The sequence below is a fragment of the Nyctereutes procyonoides genome, unplaced genomic scaffold (assembly GCF_905146905.1).
Source record: "Nyctereutes procyonoides isolate TBG_1078 unplaced genomic scaffold, NYPRO_anot_genome, whole genome shotgun sequence".
NCBI lineage: Eukaryota > Metazoa > Chordata > Mammalia > Carnivora > Canidae > Nyctereutes > Nyctereutes procyonoides.
In genome coordinates this window covers 2354795-2375809 of record NW_026575159.1, presented here as the reverse complement: position 1 = coordinate 2375809, position 21015 = coordinate 2354795, and the positions used below count along the sequence as shown (strand labels likewise).

Below are 21015 nucleotides of genomic sequence, written 5' to 3'. Positions count from 1 at the left end.
TTCATATCAATGGAATGGTTTAATTTTGCCATGAAGAAACAAAGTGCCTGGAGAGAATGAGTTGACCAAGGACACAGGAATTACTGTGGAGCCAGGATTTAAAGCCGGGTCTTCTGATTTTTAGTGAGTTAAAAGTCTGATTTCCATACATTTATTCTTCAGATATGATATCACACTATAAGAAAGCTTCACATAGAAACCACAGAAACAAAGAAAAAAATCATTTGAGCGAAGTTCATAATTTAGAAAGAAATCTCTTGATTTTTGTTTATTAATTTCGCTACAGCTAAGAGATTATAATTAGTAATCATTTCACACATCTATCTGCCACCTGGAGTTGTGGCATAACTAGAGGTATCTTTAGGCTATGGAAATACTCGATTGTAAGGAATATCAGGTGAATTTTCAAACCAAAAACTTACCTTAAATGAATGTCATTGCACAAAAATACAGAACAATAATACCTAATATTCTATAATGAGGAACAAATCTTCCTGGACGAATAAACCCTGATGATATGATGGAAACTTCAGATGAATATATTATGAGAGGATGTGATGAGGCAGGGAAATCTTATTCAGATCAACAGTAAATGATGTGAACAGCAACGGTACATCTTGTTGGTTTGGGACCCACTTCTGAGAATGGTCAGAGCTTCAAGAGGCAACTGGCAGCCGTTAGAGAACTGTTCTTGTGCTTTCTATTCTGCTCCACCCTACCTCATTAAGATTTTGCCTTCACCCTCTCTCTTATGTGCAATCAGTTGTTTCCTCTCCATAAACTTCCTTTTCCATTGCCTCAAACTTACCTAAATCTTTCCAACTGAAATTTTCTTCTGTCTTGATCGTGAGTCCACCTCATGACCAGCCTCTTCTCTCCTACTCATCACCTTCTAATTTAATGTCAAATTCATACTCCTTTTCCACCCCTCTCTCACACACACAAACTAAGCGCACTAAGGTTTTTGCCCTATTATTCCAAAGAAACTATTCTCCTGTGTCAGTAATAACTAAAATCCTAACTTCCACAGTTAATAGCTTAGATTTAGTTGGAACTCTTCGTTATTTAGCTATCCACTCCGTTAAAATTATGCATTGGTTTTTCTCCTAAACAAATTTGAAGCAAAATCCTTCATTAATATATTGTATAAATAACAGATAAATTTGATGCTGAATTATGGTAGCTGTGACCATTTCTACTTTGTTTCATTACAAAAAAAATATTCATTTTTAATCTCTCATTACTTTCTTTATACATAGAAATCATGTCTAGTCTTTCAAGCTTTTATCAAAAAAGAAACTGCCATGAAGTCATATATCTGAGAAGATATCCTGCATGTAGGATATAAAAATATTTATAGTTTAATAATGAAAAATCAAATAGCCTAATTAAATATATGGCAAAGGATCTGAATAGCATTTCCACAAATATGTAGCCAACAACTATATCAAAATGCTTACTATTAACATCATTATCCTTAGGGAAGTACAATTCAGAACCACAGAGATACTACTCATACCCAATTAAAAGGTACATAATAACAAATGTTGACAAGAATACAGAGAAATTAGAACACTCATGCACTGCTGGAGGGAATGTAAAATGATGTATAGCCACTTTGAAAAACAGTCTGTCAATTCCTCAAGAAATTAAATACAGAGTTACCAATATGACCCAGCAATTCCTGCCCTAATTATATACCATGATAAGTGAAGATAACGTCCACACAAAAACTTGTGCATGTGTGATCATAGCATTATTTACATTAACCAAAATGTGGAAACAACCCAAGTGTCCATCAACTGATGAATGGATAATGTATATCTATTTATATATAAAATATGGTCTATATTCAGATATAGTATATCTATTCAATAGAATATTATTTGGAATGATTTGGAATAATGAAAAGAAATGGAGTACTGTGGCTACTACAATACGGATGAACCTCAAAAGCATTATGTGAAGTGGAAAAAAAGCCAGTTACAAAACATCATATATTATATGATGCTATTTATATGAAACATCCAGAACAGGGAAATTCATAAAGGCAGGAAGTAGATTAGTGGTGGCAGGTGGCTGCTGAGTTAGGAAAGGGAGGGAATGAGGAGTGACTGCTAATGGGAATGGGGTTTCTTTTGGGGGCAGGATGAAAATGTTCTATTGGTTGTGGTGATGGCCGCACAACTCTGAATATACTAAAAGTTACTGAAGTGTGTATTTTAAATGAGTGTATTACATGACATATGAATACTATTTCAAGACAGCTACTATATGTATTTTTAAATACCATGAAAACCGGAGTGGACAGCAATGGCTGTCATATTCCCCTTCATTTTAAACATTAAGGAGTAAGAATTATTGTTTTTAATTTGTATACCAAAAATTGGTCCAAAGTTTACAATAGTTGTATGACTCAGCCAACAGAAAAAAGCATGATCTTAAATGCTGACAATATTCTCCTTCTGTCAAAAGGGAGCTTTAAAAAAACAGCTGAATTGTTAGCAAATAGTGTCAGAAAGATCTCTGGCATATCAATTATACCTAATGCCATTTGTTTTTGATAATAACACTATAAATCTAGACTCTAAGGAGATAATTTTATTACCATCTGGTCTCAAACTTGCACTTGCATCAGAATCACCTGGAGGGCTTGATAAAATGCAGATTGCTGGATCCCAACCCAGAATTTCTGATTCAGTAGGATTGGGGTGGAACCGATAACAAATTCCCAGCTGATGCGGATTCTGCCAACCCAGGGACCACACTTTAAGAACCACTCATTATTCTATACTAATCTATTTAGTTTACTTGTGGTTTTATTTATGATTAATTTACCCTGATGAGCTAAAAGAGAGCTATACTCAAAAATCAAAGCTGTGCTATGAGCCATATAGATTAGAACTGGCAGAAGTCTTCATGGCAGAAGGACTGCTTCATTGACAGAAAGCTATTGCACAAGACTATAGTGTACCAAATGGGCCAACTCTTAGGCTTGAAATATATGGCAAGACCAAGGCAGAGCTAGCAGATACAGAATCAGAAAGTCACAAAGAACGACATCAGTAAATCAGGCCAATGTCAAAGAATAGGGAAGGAGATCAATAAAGTTTTGCTCCTAGAGGCAATGAGATGACAGTCACTGGAGCATCACTGCACTCCAATCAGCCTTTAGTTCCCTGAACTATGGGACCCAATGGTGCAGCTGTTCTGTGTTCCTCTGATACTTTCTTGTGCTGCTGTTTCTATAGCACAGAAAGCTTGCCTGTGGGGCTGAGATACATGTCCTCATTATTCTAGAGTTATTCCTACAATAACCTGTGCCTACTTAAGATAGACTTGAGTGGGCAACTTTTCTTGAAAGTCCAATGAACAAATTTCCAAAAAGATCTTAACAAAACAGGGTTGATGGGCTAGTTCTCATAAGATGATGCTTGATATAGATATGTACTCATTATGGAATTTGAGCTCATATTTGACAATCATATGATAAAATTCACAAAAACAAAGTAAGCATGAGCTTGTCCTGCACTTAGAGGAATACAACGCTTCTGCTTTTATCCATCAGGGACAATAATTATCGTTTATTATCACCTTCATCTCATGAAAGAAAGACTTTTCTAATACCAAGTAAGCATGCAGCACATCATTTCAGACTAAAGAAAGAAATTTAGCAAAATCTGACCAATATTATCTTTTTCTCTTTTTTTCCTTTTATTTTATAATAGGATGCTTTGCCACTGACTGGCCGTCCTCCATAAAGCCGAACTTTGTAACCAATGCCATATGTGACCTCATAGCTTCCTTCTAGAAAATATTCTGTGACTTTCGGCACATGCTCCGTCAATGTCAGCCAATAAATGATGATGATGAGTAAAGGCTATGACACAGTTACAACGGGCAGAAGATTTCAGAACATGGAACTGAGGAAATTCCTCCAAAATGTAAAAAATCAACATTACAGAATAGGAACAGGGCAGTTTTATTTTCTTAAATACCAGGAAAGCTCTTATTTTAGCTCAGATGAGCCACAGCCCTAATTCAGAGTTGCAAATATATCCACAAAATTCTTCAGTGTTCAGTGAAAAACGTCTGCATACGTTAGACACAGAATAACCTTATGACAGCCAAATCACTTCATCTTGTGTTTCCATGTTTTTTTTTTTTTGACCCAAATCTCCCACCTATACTACAAATATGCTCTCCATTACAATATTTGGCTGAGGAGTCAGACTGAATGCTCTGGTGAATCTTCAGCCACTCATGAGTGCAAAGAACCCCTTGAGTAACAGGTGCCACAACGTGTAGGATGACCTCATTCCTGTGCCAGTAGGTGACCGTCCAGACACATCCTAACTGGGAAGCTGAAGTTTTGTGTATGTCATCACACTCTTCTGGTAACAGCTATAACTCAATGCTTACCTTCAATCGATCACATTTACAACTTGCCAAATATAGTAAGTATTTTATATGTCTGTGTTATTCTCCAAATGCCAAACTTGGAAAAACATATGGAGGGATATCAGGAAAATTCCTTTCTCTTATTCAGTTTATAAGAATCTAAAAGCAATAAACATAATGAATGCTCTCACTATGCAAGCAAATTAATAGAAACCTTTTAAATCTTTTATTATTATTCTTATAGTCACTTCAAATATCTAGCTGTTTTCCATAAAAACACTACAAAGAAAAAGAGAGAGAGGCAAACCTAAGAGACCCTAGAGAACAAACTGAGGGTTGCTGGAGGAGGGCGTGGGTGGGGGATGGACATTGAGGAGGGCACTTGCTGTGATGAGCACTGGGTGTTGTATGTAAGTGATGAATCATCAAACTCTGGAACTAATATTACACTGTATGTTAACTAGCTGGAATTAAAATACAAACTTGAAAAGGGAAAAAAACACTAAAAAGAATGTTATGGATTGAAAGGGACCATCAAAATTTCAGTGAACCTGATTCCATGAAAATTCTGTATCTGAATGCAATTTTATGATATTATAAAAACCTTGGGGAACATGTCTAAATGAAAATGCACCCAAGGAAACCACTTAGTTTGAATTCAACATTTTCTGTCATATTCATGAGAGCACTTTGTATCAGTAATCTAAAACCGAAGTGTAGTTAACCTCATCTAATTTTTTTTTTGTCAAATGTTGGAGTAAAACCAATTTTCGATTACAGCAGGAGTCTATGAAGCCAGTGTGCATAAAGCTGAAAAACCATCTGGAACAATAATAGCCCTCCTACATGAAATGTATCAGTCAGAAAAAAATGTATATGTCTCAGAACTTTAGCTTTCTACCCCAAGCTCCTAGTTGCAATGGGGAGACCTGGTATACTTGGTTCTTGCCAGGGAGGTTATTCTGTCTCTGCTGCTGCTGGGCTGCTTGGAATACTAACTTAGCACAGATGTTGTAAATTCAAGCATAATTTTATCTAAGCAGACTGAGATGAAAAGAAAATTTTCACTTGAGTTCCACATGGTATCTATAATTAACAGTTTCAACTCACCGAATATCATTTATGTGACCTCTGTAAATGTGAATGTGAGAGCATTTGACTTTCCAAATTCTGGGGAATCAAAACACATGCAAAGGCTCTAGCCTACTTATTACAAAATATAAGATTCTTATTATTTGGGGGTAATGAGCATTGAGCAATGAACTGATTTTGCCCACAATAAAAACTGAGTTTGCTGCATCACCAGTATGAAAATGAAAGCAAATATAACTGTTAAAAAGAGAAGGAACTGCATAAATATTAAATATAACTAAAAATAAATAGCAAGAGAGAAGTCATTATAACCCTACTGAGAGAATTCCTGGACATCAGATGGTAATAATGCATATAAGAAAGGTGGATTAGCCACACTGACTTACATAGGCAGAGGCTTGCCTAGATCTAGTAAAAGAACAATTATCATATGCTGTGAGACCCTTTATCCCATTGTAGATAATAAAGTCATTTGTAAGCTTTCTCAATCACTGAATCTACAACCCTATAGTGCCAAATGAAGGTGGTAGATATCGATGGATGATTTCTTCTCTGATCTGAATCATATATCATTGACAATGAATATTTTGGATTGAAGCCATTTTGAAAAAATTCCCAGTCCACCAGAAGTTTCAGACTTTCTGATTTTATAGTCCAATTAAATTAAAACACATACAAACAAGATGGGAGAGGAGTGGGATCAATATTGTGTTTCCAACTTTTATTTTGCCAAGTAAAGACATAAAGAGAAATAACCTAACCTCTATCTATAATTGGTGCCATAAAAGAAACCATATTTTATCAACAAAAGTGTAGAAAGGTAATAGCCTTAGAATAATGGTGAATTTTTTTCCCAGGAAGTACACTTGGTAATGTTATGGCAGCATTCTCTCTAAAACACATGTGAGGACTTGGAAAGATGTTCTATTCTATCCGGTTCCTCAAAAAAAACCCCACACATACATTAAACAACCAGTATAAAGGAGATACTTCATTGCTTAATGCACTTTTAGGTTTATATATTAGAATTAGCCTTAAAGTTTATGATGGTGAGAGATTTAAAAATAAATGTGAACTCTAAATTGGATCATTGATAATATATTTTCAATTTCCATAATTTACAAAAATATTCATTGATCTCTGTAAAGCTGCTTAACAGAAGACAGAGTATATCTATTGATGAAATATCTTTTATATCATATCCCTAATTATTCAGATGTATCAGATTTGTCCAATCTTTTAAAATAGATGATAATGAGACACAGACTATATTCATGAAAAAGGTTTTTCATTTACTTTTTTCTTTCACTATTATATCTTATTAATCATCTACTGAGTGTTTATATTAAGAACACAATATGAATTGCTTTCATAAAATCTGAAGATTACAGGGAGGTCCTTTTGAAATAGAAGTCAGATCAAGACTTTGCTCTCAACACTGAATTCCCCCCATTACTGAATTTCACTGAATTTACATTTTAGATGAATTTCCTCCACTGATCTGGTCAGTGAGGGCAAAGTTTCCTATCACATTTACAATATAATCCATTCTTCCCATGATCTACATACCCCCCTGCTACCTCTACAAGCTCAGTTTCTGGAACTCTCCCTTCTACTGGCTGTTTCTATACCAAACTACCTTGATGTTTCCTCAAACACAACAGGTACACTTGAGTCTCAGAGCCTTTGTCCTTCCTGTTTCTCTACCTGAAATGGTTTTCTGCTCAGACTTATACTATTTACACCCTCTCTGCTTAAATGTCACTTGCTCCAGAGGCTTTCCTTGACCAATTTCCCACTCCCCACCCTATCACTCTTTTTATTCTGCTTGGTTATTCTTCAAAATATTTATCACTATCTGATATTACAAAACACATTTTTTATCTGCTTATATCTGTCTTCAGCGCAAGAGTGTAAGCTTAATGAAAGTAGGGACTTCTGTTGCAGTCATCATTTTATTCTATACATAGCAATGAAAACTATACATTGTAAGCATTGAAAAATGTTGAAGATATGACTGAATATAAATGTGGGAAAATATTTTCTAATTAATATAAAACTAATTACTACTAGTCTAGATTAAACTATGCTAATCCATCTCTCTAGCTGCAGAGGAATAACTTTTAAAGTCCCATAAAATTTATAGTAACAAACCTATAATTTAAAAAAAACATAACACCAAGTATAAACAAATACATGTAAGTATTAGTGACGATCCAGTTGAGTTGAAAAGTGTTTTTCCCCCTCAATTACACTGCAATAGTTTTAAAATCAAGGTAAACTCTCTTTGCAATCTTAAAAACAAATTTAAAAAATACAATAAGCAAACAAACAAAAAAAGATAATGGGAGGATATATACCAGGATGAAACGATAGCTGAAAATTTTATGCACCAATGGCAAATGATGTTTAAGATTACAAAATTTATTTTGATCATGCTAAAAATAACATACCTGAATCTATATAACTTTTAATAACTAAAATTATTCCATAGACCATTCACTGGCCTTTATCTTAATTATTCAAGTCCAAAAAGGCCTAGTGTTTAATAACTCTAGCCTTTAAGGGTTGAAATGGACTGCCCAGTTTTATGTTAAATTTTCTATAGTCTAAGGAAATATTGCTGTAATTATTCATTGTAGTTTTTCCACAAGAAAATAAACTATGACTCCCCTGAGAATGATGAAAAGACATATTTCAAAGCATGTTCATAGACATGGATCATATTCAAAAGGAAGATGATATGGCCCATTATCAATCCCTGAAGAGCACCTTACTTAGTGTATATATATATTTTCCCAATACTGACTGTGAATTGCCGGTAATCAATCAACTGTTTCTAATGACTTGTGACCAAAGAGGGATGATTAAGGTTACAGCAGTAGGCTTTGGCCACAGAAGAGAGTAGAACTAATTGATCTCTGTGGGAATTGAACCTGCAAACTCAAATTCATTAACTCTACAAGAAAACAAACTACTCTAAGCTGATAAAACTTACCAATTTTCTTCAAAATATGATTCACATCTGGTTGGCACTAATGTTTAAGAACAAAAGTAAAATATTCTTTTTTACTGATTATTTGATTATTCAGGAAGAAAGAATTTGAGGTTGATTTATAGAGAAAAATATCCAGGAGGTTTCCTATAAATGTTTACTTTTTTAAGAAACCATTTCTAAAGGCACATAGCTTAAAGCCAAACATGATCAAAGATATTAAAAATATAGTATGTTTACTTAAAGAGTCAAGCCCAATCAAAATAGGATTAATCATCTTAAAAATGAAGGGATTTCTATTTGAAAAGGCATATTATGACTACAAAGACACTGAAATTTTTCAGAATTTAGTAAACTGACTTTTACCCAAATCATTATACTTAAAGTGTTACATGATTTTGGAGACATATTTTTATTCCTCTTGAGTCGTCATTTTGGCTATTTTATTCTCTTTTCTCTTCCTCTCCTAGGTCATCTGCTCTTTATTCTCTCCTACACTCAACTTACTCTCTTCTGTGTTCTAGATCTACTCTTTTACAAGCTGAACATACCCACTTATATGAGGATTCTTAAATTTTAGGCTCTCAAAACCATTCTCTCTCTTCCTAGCACCTTAATATAATAGTCATTCATTTAACATGTGCTTACCATTCTGGGAAATACAGTATTTCACCATCTAAGCTTTTCCTATCAGAAAGTCTTGTCTTTTTTTCAATTAGAAATACTAGCTTTATATTTATGTCTAACCTTCTCTCTCTCTATCTCACCCAAGAATTGTTGAAAATTCTTTTACCCTTTACTTATACAAATCAAGATGAAAATTTCCCTTTGCAGTCTCTCTACAAACCCACATTTCACTCCACTGTGAGTTCTGAGCCCTTCTAAAAGAGATAATTCAAGTCTCTACTTCCTCTGCCACTGCAAATATTACCCCTGAGAGCCTGCCATTCAATAGTGTAAATAAGAAAAGTAGTTTGCACAATAGTGGTTAAGGCAACCTTTGAGAAAACATTCTGACTTTCCCCCTGTCTTTACTATAAATAGACTGCTTCTGTCTCTCCAGAATCTTTTTTTACTCCTAAATCCTGGTGTCAAAGAATGAGTGATTCACTTTTTCTGTTATTCATTAAGGAAGAACTTAAATAAAAATACTATAACATGAATAATCTGACAAAGCAAAGTATCTACACTTCTAATTTAGCATCCTTCTCATTTCTGGGATTCTAACACACTATTGCATTCAGATAAAGAAGATAAGTCAAATTAGTTTTCACCCCCTATTAGAGAGCATTATTGAACTTGCTAGCATTCATAATAATATTTTATACTATAAGCATATTCAATAAAAACCATCACCACTTATAAATTTAGTCAATACATCAATAACTTACACAATTCCGACTTTACTATATTTCTAATCTAGGAGTATCTATGCTGGAATGGTTTGTTGACCTTTAATAAAATTTTGTTAATCAGCTGTAAGTACTTCCTTGACAATTAGCACATTTTCAGTGATTATGAGGAACTAAATCTGGTAAAACAGATAGTGTATAAGATGGGTTCCTTTCAGGGACACCTGGGTGGCTCAGTGGTTGAGCATCTACCTTTAGTCAGGGTGTGATCCCAGGGTCCTGGGACCGAGTTCCAGGATCGAGTCCCACATCAGGCTCCCCTCTGGGAGTCTGCTCCTCCCTCTGCCTATGTTTCTGCCTCTCTCCCTCTCTCTCTGTGTAAATAAAAAATAAAATAAATAAATAAAATAAAATAAAATAAAATAACAAATAAATAAATAAATAAATAAAATATTTTTTAAAAGATGGGTCCTTTTCTAAAGTAAAAAAGGAGATGAGTTAAGACACTTTCTCAAAAACATATTAGCCTTGATGTCTGCAATCCAGGGAGCTACAACCTAGGGCCTCATCAGTTGCTCTACAGCCCTTGGAGCCCAGCAGAATTTGATAATTTTCCTCACAAAAGAGGTACTTAAAATAGTAAAAAGTGAAAATTAGAAAAAACACAAGGGTTCAATCTAAATGACTGAAATAAATAACGCTACTACCATATAATGTGACCCAGCCTTTACACATGATGATGTTGTTCTATATCCATCATATGGATCATATGTCCATCATATGGACATATATCTCTATATGTCCATAGAAATTACATAATGGGGATCTCTAGGTGGCTTGGCAGTTTAGTGCCTGCCTTTGGCCCTGGGCATGATCCTGGAGTCCTGGTATTGAGCCCCATATCGGGCTCCCTGCATGGAGCCTGCTTCTCCCTCTGCCTATGTCTCTGCCTCTCTTTCTCTGTCTCTCATGAATAAATAAATAAAATCTTTTTTTAAAAAAGAAATTACATAATGAAGAAAGAAGATGCAAAATTTGCATGGTTTGAGTTCAGTTTTGCAAAACTTTGTGATTATATGTAGGAAAGAATGTATCTCAACATTTATACCTATGTCTCTCTACGTGTGGTAAGGTTTTGGTCATTTTTATTTCTGCTTTTATTTTTCTAAACTGTTTGACTCTTCATAATTAGCATTCTCCTTTATTTTTAGTAGTAAATGCAGGAGACATATTTGCATCCCTAAAAAATAAACAGGAAAAACAAACATCCATTTTGTTTCCCCAAACACCCTACCTTTTATTTATTTTTAAAGATTTACTTATTCTTTTTATTTCTTTTAAAGATTTACTTATTTGTTTGAAAGGAGAGGGAGAGGGAGAGGGAGAGAGAGAGAGAGAGAGAGAATGGGGGAGAGGGGGCAGAGGGAAAGAGAGAATCCTGAAACAGACTCCCCACTGAGCACAGAGCGGGACACTGGGCTCCATCCCACCACCCTGAAATCAAGACCTGAGTCAAAACCAAGAGTCAGCAGCTCAACAGGCTGAGCCACCCAGGGGCCCCACCCTGGAGGTACCTTTTAGAGCATGTATCACATTAAGTCTGTTATTTGATTATTTAGTCTTCTTGGCTAAGAGATGATCTCCTACAAGAGAAGTCATTACTTTCCATTAAGACTGCATCCCTGTAGTCAGCACGGGGCATGGCACATTACGGATGCTCAATAGATTTTGACTGGCTACTTGGCTTCTTACTTTCATTTATCCAGTGTCTTCTTCCTCCCATATATGGCTCTAATACAGTTATTTTCACCCCTGTCAGGTACCACAGTCTTTAAGATACTGTGAATAAAAGCTGAAATGTGCACAGGCATCACAACAAAACATAATTTAGAGTCAAAAAGTTGGCATCTGGCAAAATCAGTTAAGCCACCATTAGGATCTCTGTCTGAATACTGGTTAACGTATATATAGTAACACTAATATAATGAGAGCTAAGGATGCAATAGGGCCAGAGGGAGTAGAAAGTACTTGATTTAGTAATGGAGGGTCTCTATGAGATGGGCAATGGAAGAGTCATTTTAGCAGAATTATAGCAAAGTGCCAATATCTTTCTGTTGTGCTTCTTTTTTGCCATGATGAAAAATCTAACAATTCCTAGTCTGTCACATGATAAGTGGAACTAAGATTTATATTTTGTAGTTTAGGTACCTCATCTTAAATAACTTTGAAAGTTCACCTAAATTTCTGATAGCAATAACCTCTACACCTCCTCTAGGAAATTAGAGTGCTCACCCACCACCCCCATACTCTACCCTCAATATTATTCTAATGTCTGATAGCATCCCCAGGTTCAGGTATTCACATCTTTCCATGAAAGCCCCCAGGATATCTATATAAGGGAAACATTCTGGTTGGAAATGGCAACTAGGGGACTCACCCTGAAGCCACACACACATAGCAGAGTATTGCTCTACCAGACAGTATTTGTTTTATATGGGTAGGTGAGTGCTTAGGGCTACTAACTGGCTGCCTGCATTCATTTCCTAATTCTGCTTCTTAGTGGCTGTGTCATATTGGGCAACTTTCTACTAAAAAAACTTTCTACTTCCTGTGCCTAAATTTTCCATTTGTGGAAATGCAAACAGCAACACTACATCACTAGTTAGGTTATGTGAGGACTTTATGGGTTAATATCTACAAACTGTCTAAAAAAGTGTCTGGTACAAGGTAAAATGCCAAGTAAATGTTCACTCTTGATATCACTTACTTAGTTTTCATATCATAAAAATAGAATGTTTTGAGCCGAAGGCAGGCACTAAACTGCTGAGCCACCCAGGGATCCCCAAAATGGAATGTTTTGAAACAAATGTTTTGAAACATTACATGTTCATGTACATATGCATTATATATATACATCATACATAAATTACATATAATCTTATAAAAGCATTAAAAACCAGGTCGAAGATGATTTTCAGGGAAGAAGCACTGAAAGTCCTTTAAATACCCCTTGATATCACACCGTTTCTCTCTCTGTGCTATAGAAATAGGACTCTTTTTCAACTTCCTGTGCTTGCCTCATGTCTCCTGTTAATTACCTCTGCTACCAGCAACAATTCTTTCCCTCAGATCATAGCCTGGAATCTGTCACCTGTACATAGATGTCTGCAATTGATTCTGTACATTCCTTTGTCTCTATCTCAACCAAAGTCAACTCATTCATTGCTTCCCTCAGGTCATTATTTACTGAACAGGAAGATTCACAAAACATCTGATATATGTTACCATGTGATTCTTATAATCAACTCCTACAAGTCTCTTTACTTGATTGGCACTGCATAGTTTCCTAGAAATTTGGATTTCCTAGATTGTATTTCTTTCTGAGATTCTGTGTGAAAGGGCCAAATTATTTTATATTCTTTTCAAATGTCAGACCCATAACTACTAGAGTAAGGACATTTCTTTTAATATGTAAAAAGATAATTTTCTTATACTAGGTATTTAAAAGCTGGGAGGATTGCTTGGATACTTGTTCACATGAACGTATATTTTCTAAATTCTTCAGTTGCATGCAGGGGTCACAATTAGGCACCCTCATTCCATTAAGCCTTGGAGTTAACTTTTAAAATCAATACAGGGATACAGTTGGGTATGTACAATATCATACTAAACAGACGAAACTTCACAAATTGAAGTGGGTTTTGACTATAAACTCTGCTAACATTAATGAGATAATGAAATAGAGGGGAGTCTGGTAGAAGCGGAACTCACAAGAATCACAGAGATAAAGACTGATAGTGTTGCTCTAAGTCCCAGCCAGGAAGAAGCTGCCCTGAGAAACAGATGGGAGTGTCTGGCAGATACATCCCTATTGACAGACATCTCCCTCCAGGTGCACTCTATGCCTATCTAGACTCCCTGGAACAGTGGAGGCATATAATTCTCCCTGCAATAATTATATGATCATCAGCCAAACCTCTGACTTAGATTCCCACATAGTTTTCCACAACCGTTACAGAACGCGCTGGTCAGGCCAAATCAAGCACTCCAATGCATTTAAAAGTTACATACCTCATTTCAAATTAATAATCTGTCAAATCGGTTTATTTTCCAGTATCAGTATTTTCATGTCTTAGTTGCTGGATTTCAAAACAGAGAGCCAGAACCTGGACTATAATAATTTCAGTAAATTAATTTAATTAATGCCAAACTCCACACTGTTGAATAATGAGGTAACATCGGTAAAAGAAATTAAGAGCTCTCTGTACGGAAATCTAACAGAGAACATTAGTTGTAGCCACAATTAAGGGTACTATTAGATGAAAATATCCAAGCATTATTTCTGTAAAATTTGTAACTCTGAGATGGGAAGAATTCTAACAAATTTCAGATATATGAATTCTATAAGATATCCCCATAATAAAAAAAAAAGTTTTAGAATGAAAATACTAATTTGCCATTGAATTACCTAATCTGCATTTTTTCACTCATTTGCACAGCATAAATATATAGAACAGCTACTAAAGTCTAAGAGCTGTGCTAAACAATTGAGTAGGAACCACAACATACAATCTCTTCTCTTTGTGGAGTTCACTACGTTTTGAACGACCCTAACATCACATTGAGGGGACGGCGTCCCTCATATCACATCATATCACATCAAGTCAGCATTAATTGAGGTACATACCAAGTATGTTCAAATATTTGCCCCGTCCAGATTCTGGAAACCAGGCCACACCACACTGTCAAATCTTGACATTTGACAACCATACCTGTGTTTTAATCTCCTCCACCCTTTCATGCTTATTTGTCTCTTCCCCCCATCCTCCTCCTCCTCTTTGTTCTCCTTCCTGTCCCTTCCCCTTCATCTCTTTCTTTCTTCTTAGGCATGCAGTCTGCTTTCTGGAGATTCATCTCCAACACATGCATTTGCCAGGGGTATAATTTCTTTAAATAAATGCATCCTTAATATCTCCCAGGGGTTTGGGGATGCCTGGGTGGCTCTGTTGGTTAAGTGTCTGCCTTCGGCTCAGGTCACAGTCTTGGAGTCCTGGAATGGAGCCCCATGTCCGGCTCCCTGCTGAATAGAGTCTGCTTCTATCTCTCCCTTTACCCTCCTCACCCACTCCAGCTTGTGCTCTCTCTCTCAAATAAATAAAATCTTTAAAAATATATCTTCTAGGGGCTTGAAGGGGTTCATACATTCTACAGAATTTTTTAATGGTGATTTTACTTTAATAATAATATACATTTTACAGTAATAACTCTAACTTCAATATTTTTTTCATTTATTTCTACAGAATATATTTTAGCTTCTTTAATTCTTTTTTTTCCCCCAAACTGAGATCCTTAGCACCCAGTAGGAATGCAAAGGTCATATTGTAGGGAGTCCATAAAAACTGGGTCCTTTGGAAACACTAGACTAAATCTAAACAAATAATTCTACCCTTTGCTCTAAAGAAATTGCTTACTTAACTAAAAATAAATAGATGAAGCTAAGTGGCAGAACCGGTCTTTAATGCTATCTGTATTTCCAGCACAAAATAAAGACAAGGATAAGATGGGTTCCTATGAAAATGGGCGAGATTACTAGATTTTTCTAGTATTCACATACTGAATACTCTGAATTTGTAGAATATCACTTATTCAGCTCTTTATATGTATTTTTTAAAAAATCCAAAGTCCAAAAAAATGGCTAATCCATCCCTGCTAGTATTGCTCTTCATTGCTATAGAAAACTTGAGTATATGCCAAAAAAAAAATCTTTGTACTTCCTATTTTAAATTACAAACAGAACTTAAACATGAACTGGAAGTCAAAGATTATTCAGAATGCCAGCTATTTAAAGATATGAATCTATAATAAAATTTTCTCTTCCATATTAGAGTTCTAGCCAGTTTAGTCTTCGTAGATCTATTGAAATAGAAAGTCTGAGGAAAAGTACTGATGAGAAAAATATCCATCCAAGCCTTATAGCTTCCCTTACAGCCTGTTATTTCTGTAGCTCAGATTCTAACAGTAGCCAGGACCACTGAATGAGTATTTAATTCCTACTTATCTCTCCACTAGAGTGTCTAGGAAGAAAGGCATGGGATGTCATTGGGATTCATAAAAGGTTTGAACCCTTTCCAGAGTTCCCAGATACCACAGTGCTGAAAAGTCCAAGTTTTAATTCTAGGTAATTTTCCTTCCATTAACCCAGAATACCAATCTCTGGAAACCCAACTTTTTCAAGTTCTTTCTCTGCTCCAGTTCTGACAGTACAACCTTCTCACAAAATACTGCTTCAGGATATGCATGTATTTGGATTAGGTTAGAAAGTAATTCACTTACCATGATAAATTAGATACAGACATTGCAGCAATTTATGGAGGAGTCTTGTGGAGCAGTCTTCTCTAGATTTCAGAACAGGAAATGAGTAGATTGAGTAGACAAGACCACTGGGAACTTCGGCTTTGCTGCTGGAATGTTGCACTTACAGTCTGAAATAACCTATAGAGAAAAGAAATAAAATGGCTTCTATAGAACCCAGTCTTTTCACAAATGTATTTCATCCAGGTCAATAGTTTTGTCATGGTAAGAGACACAAAAAAATACGTTTTTCTTAAAATATAAGACATGTTATAAACCAAAGATAAAATTAAATCAACCCTATGATAAGCTAAATGCTTTGCCTTTGAAATAAGTTTAAAGATTAATACAATGTTCATTCCCTGAAGTAGAGAATACAATACAGGGAAAGAACAGAATGTGTTTTTAGATGCATCAATTTTTTTCTCCATATGGTCCATCAGTTATGCTCTCTAGACTAGTTTTTATATACTTGCAATAAAAGGATCAAAATAAAGATCCTAACTGGCCATAGCACACGTTTAAAAAAAAAAAAAAAAAAAAAAAAAAGCTCCTTGGCACAAATTATCATATCCAAAGCTGTAACAAAAAAAAAAAAATCATTCACTACTACCTCTGAGCAAATGAGAATTTATATTGAGTAGCATGTGGGAGGCAAGCCAGTATGTATTTATCTAACCTTTCCACACACTTGTTATGAGCATCTACTCTGTACTATGTCCCATGATCTTGAACCATAATTATTGTCGGGTACACTTAATTCCATGGTACTGTATTAGGAAATAGTTTAATTCAGGTCATTAATTCAGTACTGTTCAATTAAACAAATATTTATTGAGGATATACTATGTGCACATACACAATCCCAGGTACAATGTAGGGATAAGGACAAATGACATATAAATAAGACATGTTTCTGCCTTCAAAGAACTGTGTATGTAAGAGAGAAGACTGTAATAAAATGGAGTGTTCTAATAAAGGTTTACACCGAGCATACAAAAGCAACAGACTCTGTCTGCCAGCTGAGTAAGCAGCTCTAAGATCTGTATCCTAAATGGTTTCCTCACATTCCAAAAGAGGTCTTCAAATCCATCCTGCCCTTGGTTAACTATTAAAGCATATGGCATAAGGACAGAGGAACTCCAAATTATGCTCCCAAAATTGGTGACTTCAAACTCCCAAAATCTGTATTACCTGATTCTTATCAAGGGTTCAATCACCAAAAACGGGGGCGGGGGGATGTATGTACTATTATCTGATATAATTCATTCTAGATAATCTTAATTCTTAATTCTATCTTTAGAGAGCTGTGCATCTGGATGTCATTATTTTATTATGTAACCAAATTACTTTTACTGAATTATACTTTGGGGTTTTGCCAAGAGTTTGCATTGAGGGATGTCATTAAAGATAATAATAAATAAGAAAGTGAAATCCAGGCCTATGAAACCAGCTATAAGGTTTAGTGAGATATTTACCAACAGAAAAATGTTGCCCTTATGAGCACTCAAAGCAAAAATATGACAGGTTTCAACACTAAGAAAACTATTTTTCTAAATTACTGAATTGCTTTAATCCTACAGGGACATTCTTCTTTTTTTGCTTTAACTTATGGGAAGCTCTGCAACAAATTTGTCATTTTCTTTTTTTTCTTTTCTTTCTTTTTTTTTTTCTATTCATGACAGACATAGAGAGAGAGAGAGAGAGAGAGAGAGGCAGAGAGAGAGGCAGAGAGAGAAGCAGGCTCCATGCCGGGAGCCCGACGCGGGACTCGATCTCAGGACTCCAGGATCGCACCCTGGGCCAAAGGCAGGGATCCCCATCATTTTCTTTAAGAACTATTCAAGGTTTCAAGGTCTGAATTTTTATCCTTTTTTTTTCCTTCTCTGACAACTTTAACTTTTAACCTGTTTTTGATAAACACCCATACATATACAAACATATGCACATATATACCTTCATGTATGCAAATACATATAAAATCTTCCGTAAGTCTTTTTTAGAGTGAGAAAGAGTATAATTAAAGACAATTCCAGATTTACTTGCTTCTGCAGGTATAACATGTGAAGAAATTAGATCCCAGGATCTTTGATCAAACCATAAAAAACTGTTGTTTTTGTAGGTCAAAATGGCCAAATATTAGCAATGTATATGGTGCATTGTATATATGTATACTTAATATATCTGAAGGGTTCACCAAGACAGCCTCTTACTGTTGCCTCCAACATGACTCAACTTTAGACAGTCTTCTTCCAGACCTCTGACCTTTCTTAGAGTGTTTACTATAGAAAACTTGCAATTGTAAATTCTTTCCCTGCCCCTTTAAGATAAGAATCTATCAGTGTTTTGCCAGTTGTACAATTCAGTAATGTCTTTCTCAAGGGCTGGGAGCCATCCATTGGAAATGTAGCCATCAAAAAGATTGTGCTTTACCTTCTGGTCTCTGTGGGAGCATAGGTGCCTAACTTCTGTAAGCACCAAACAGATGGCCTGGTCACATTGAGCAACCTCCTCTTAAATTCCTCCAGTACTTTTCAACTAACTCTAGCACTTAAAACCCTCTTGTCTTCTGTTTGAGTAGAACTGAGATCAGTCACCATCCTTTAGTTCAGAAGTCTTGAATTAAGTTTTCCTTGCCTAATGAAGTGTCTGGTTTAATTTTTCTTTGTTTTTTTTTTTTGTTGTTGTTGTTGTTCCTTGAAGTTCAGGAAAATTTCCTAAGATGCTGGCAATGTTGTTAAAACGTAGTCTTTTCTCAATGTCCTTTACCTGTAATAACTACCATCTTGGATTTTGATAAGTTTATATTAAATGTGGATTTATAAAATAAAATAAATATTAGAATATTGTATTTTTTCTGATTTTAAACCTAGATGTTAATAAGAATAAAATATTTGAACATAAAAAAATTCACAGTGTGACCATTCATAATAATTACAATAATCACTCCGGCATTCATTTTGGTATTATATCATCTTTTATTTTTATTTGCATCCTATAACTAATTTATTTCTTCAAGGATACATATCCACAAATCATTCAATAAAGTTTACTAAATTTTATAACACAAAAGACTATGATGTGATGTTTTCAAAGGCCTTCAAGGTGAACTTGTTAGTCCCTTTAAATGGCATTAAATGATCCATTGCTTATCAATAAAATCTCTCCAGCAAAGATTACCTTTAGGACCTTCAGGAGAGATTACTTTTTCTGTTCATTTTGATAATTCACAACATTAAAAAAAACATTTTACTTATTTATTTGAGAGATAGAGAGTGAGAGAGAGAGAGAGCATGAACAGGGTTAAGGGCAGAGGGAGAAGCAGACTCTACGCTGAGCAGGAAGCCCCACATGGCGCTCGATCTCAAGACCCTGGGATAATGACCTGAGCCCAAGGCAGACACTTAACTGACTGAGCCACCCACATGCCCTTATGATTCACAATCTTTTTTTTTCTTTTTTTAAATAAATTTATTTTTTATTGGTGTTCAATTTACCAACATACAGAATAACACCCAGTGCTCATCCCGTCAAGTGCCCCCCTCAGTGCCCGTCACCCATTCACCCCCATCCCCCGCCCTCCTCCCCTTCCACCACCCCTAGTTCATTTCCCAGTTAGGAGTCTTTATGTTCTGTCTCCCTTTCTGATATTTCCCACACATTTCTTCTCCTTTCCCTTATATTCTCTTTCACTATTATTTATATTCCCCAAATGAATGAGAACATGTAATGTTTGTCCTTCTCCGATTGACTTACTTCACTCATCATAATACCCTCCAGTTCCATCCACATTGAAGCAAATGGTAGGTTCACAATCTTTATGCAAATCCCAACATCAGTCTCCACACAAGTATGAATTTATAGCTTTCAGGCAAAATTCTAACATTACTAATTGCCTCTACCTGCCTCATTGTCATAAAGAAAGAGAGTGTATTTTCACATTAGGGAAAACTTTTTAAAACATATGGACTGATTTTATTTTGCCTGAATGTCCAGCCAGGATTGTAAGTAATAAGCATGGGCACAACTGTTCTCTTGAGGTCACTCTTTTAGCACAAAGTTAAAGAAAACAGTATGTGAATTTAATACAAGATCTCTCACTTGACATATTCATTAAAAATATGAATAACCTGGGGCACCTGAGTGGCTCAGTCAGTTAAGTATTCAAATCTTGATCTCAACTCAGGTCTTGATATCAGGGTTGTGAGTTCAAACCCTGTGCTGGGCTCCATGCTAGGCTCCATAACAGGTGGGAACCCTACTTAAAAAAAAAAAAAAAGTTAAAAAATGTGAATAACCCTTGAACACAACAATGGATTACTGAGATTATATTTTACCAAAATAGTCATTTTTATCATTTTATACATGAATAAGATTTGGGGCTTCAAATTGAGCTGAAAGGAATACTACATTCTAATATGCTCATTTTATTGTAATCACCTTGCCATTTAATTATATAAAAATGCTTAAAGTTTCTGACCATAAGCACTATTGGGTATACATAAGTGAAGTGCCCTTGCTTTACCTAGAGAAAAGAGCTTAGAGTCTACAGGTAATACTAAACATTACAGAATAATTTCAAACTGGGTTGAGACCAATGGTCCATTGGGTTTTGTTTAATTCCACTAAGGGTAGTAAAGAGATAATGGGCATAAGGTGAAGAATAAAGTGCATTAAATACAGAAAAAGTTTTTATGTTAAAGATTCAAAATAAATGCTAGAAAAATGAATAATCAAGAAACACTAGAACATTTTGAATTTCACGGAGTGGCTTCCTTTTTATTATCAGGTTAAAGGCCTCTGCTTTGCTTTCTGGTTTCCCTA

The 21015-nt window shown here is 35.3% G+C and overlaps 1 protein-coding gene across 3 annotated transcripts in view; it reads right to left on the bottom strand.

Moving 5' to 3' along the window:
* OXR1 (oxidation resistance 1) overlaps positions 1–16301 on the bottom strand; it is a 365376-nt gene extending 349075 nt beyond the window's left edge. Inside the window, exon 1 of one of the 3 annotated variants that reach the window (XM_055313914.1) lies at positions 16174–16301. In XM_055313914.1, coding sequence (XP_055169889.1) covers positions 16174–16196 — 23 coding nt within the window. In that variant the 5' untranslated portion in view covers positions 16197–16301. The remainder of the gene's footprint in view (positions 1–16173) is intronic. The other 2 variants (XM_055313909.1, XM_055313912.1) reach the window with 2 other exon arrangements.
* Between the last annotated feature and the right edge of the window lie 4714 nt (positions 16302–21015).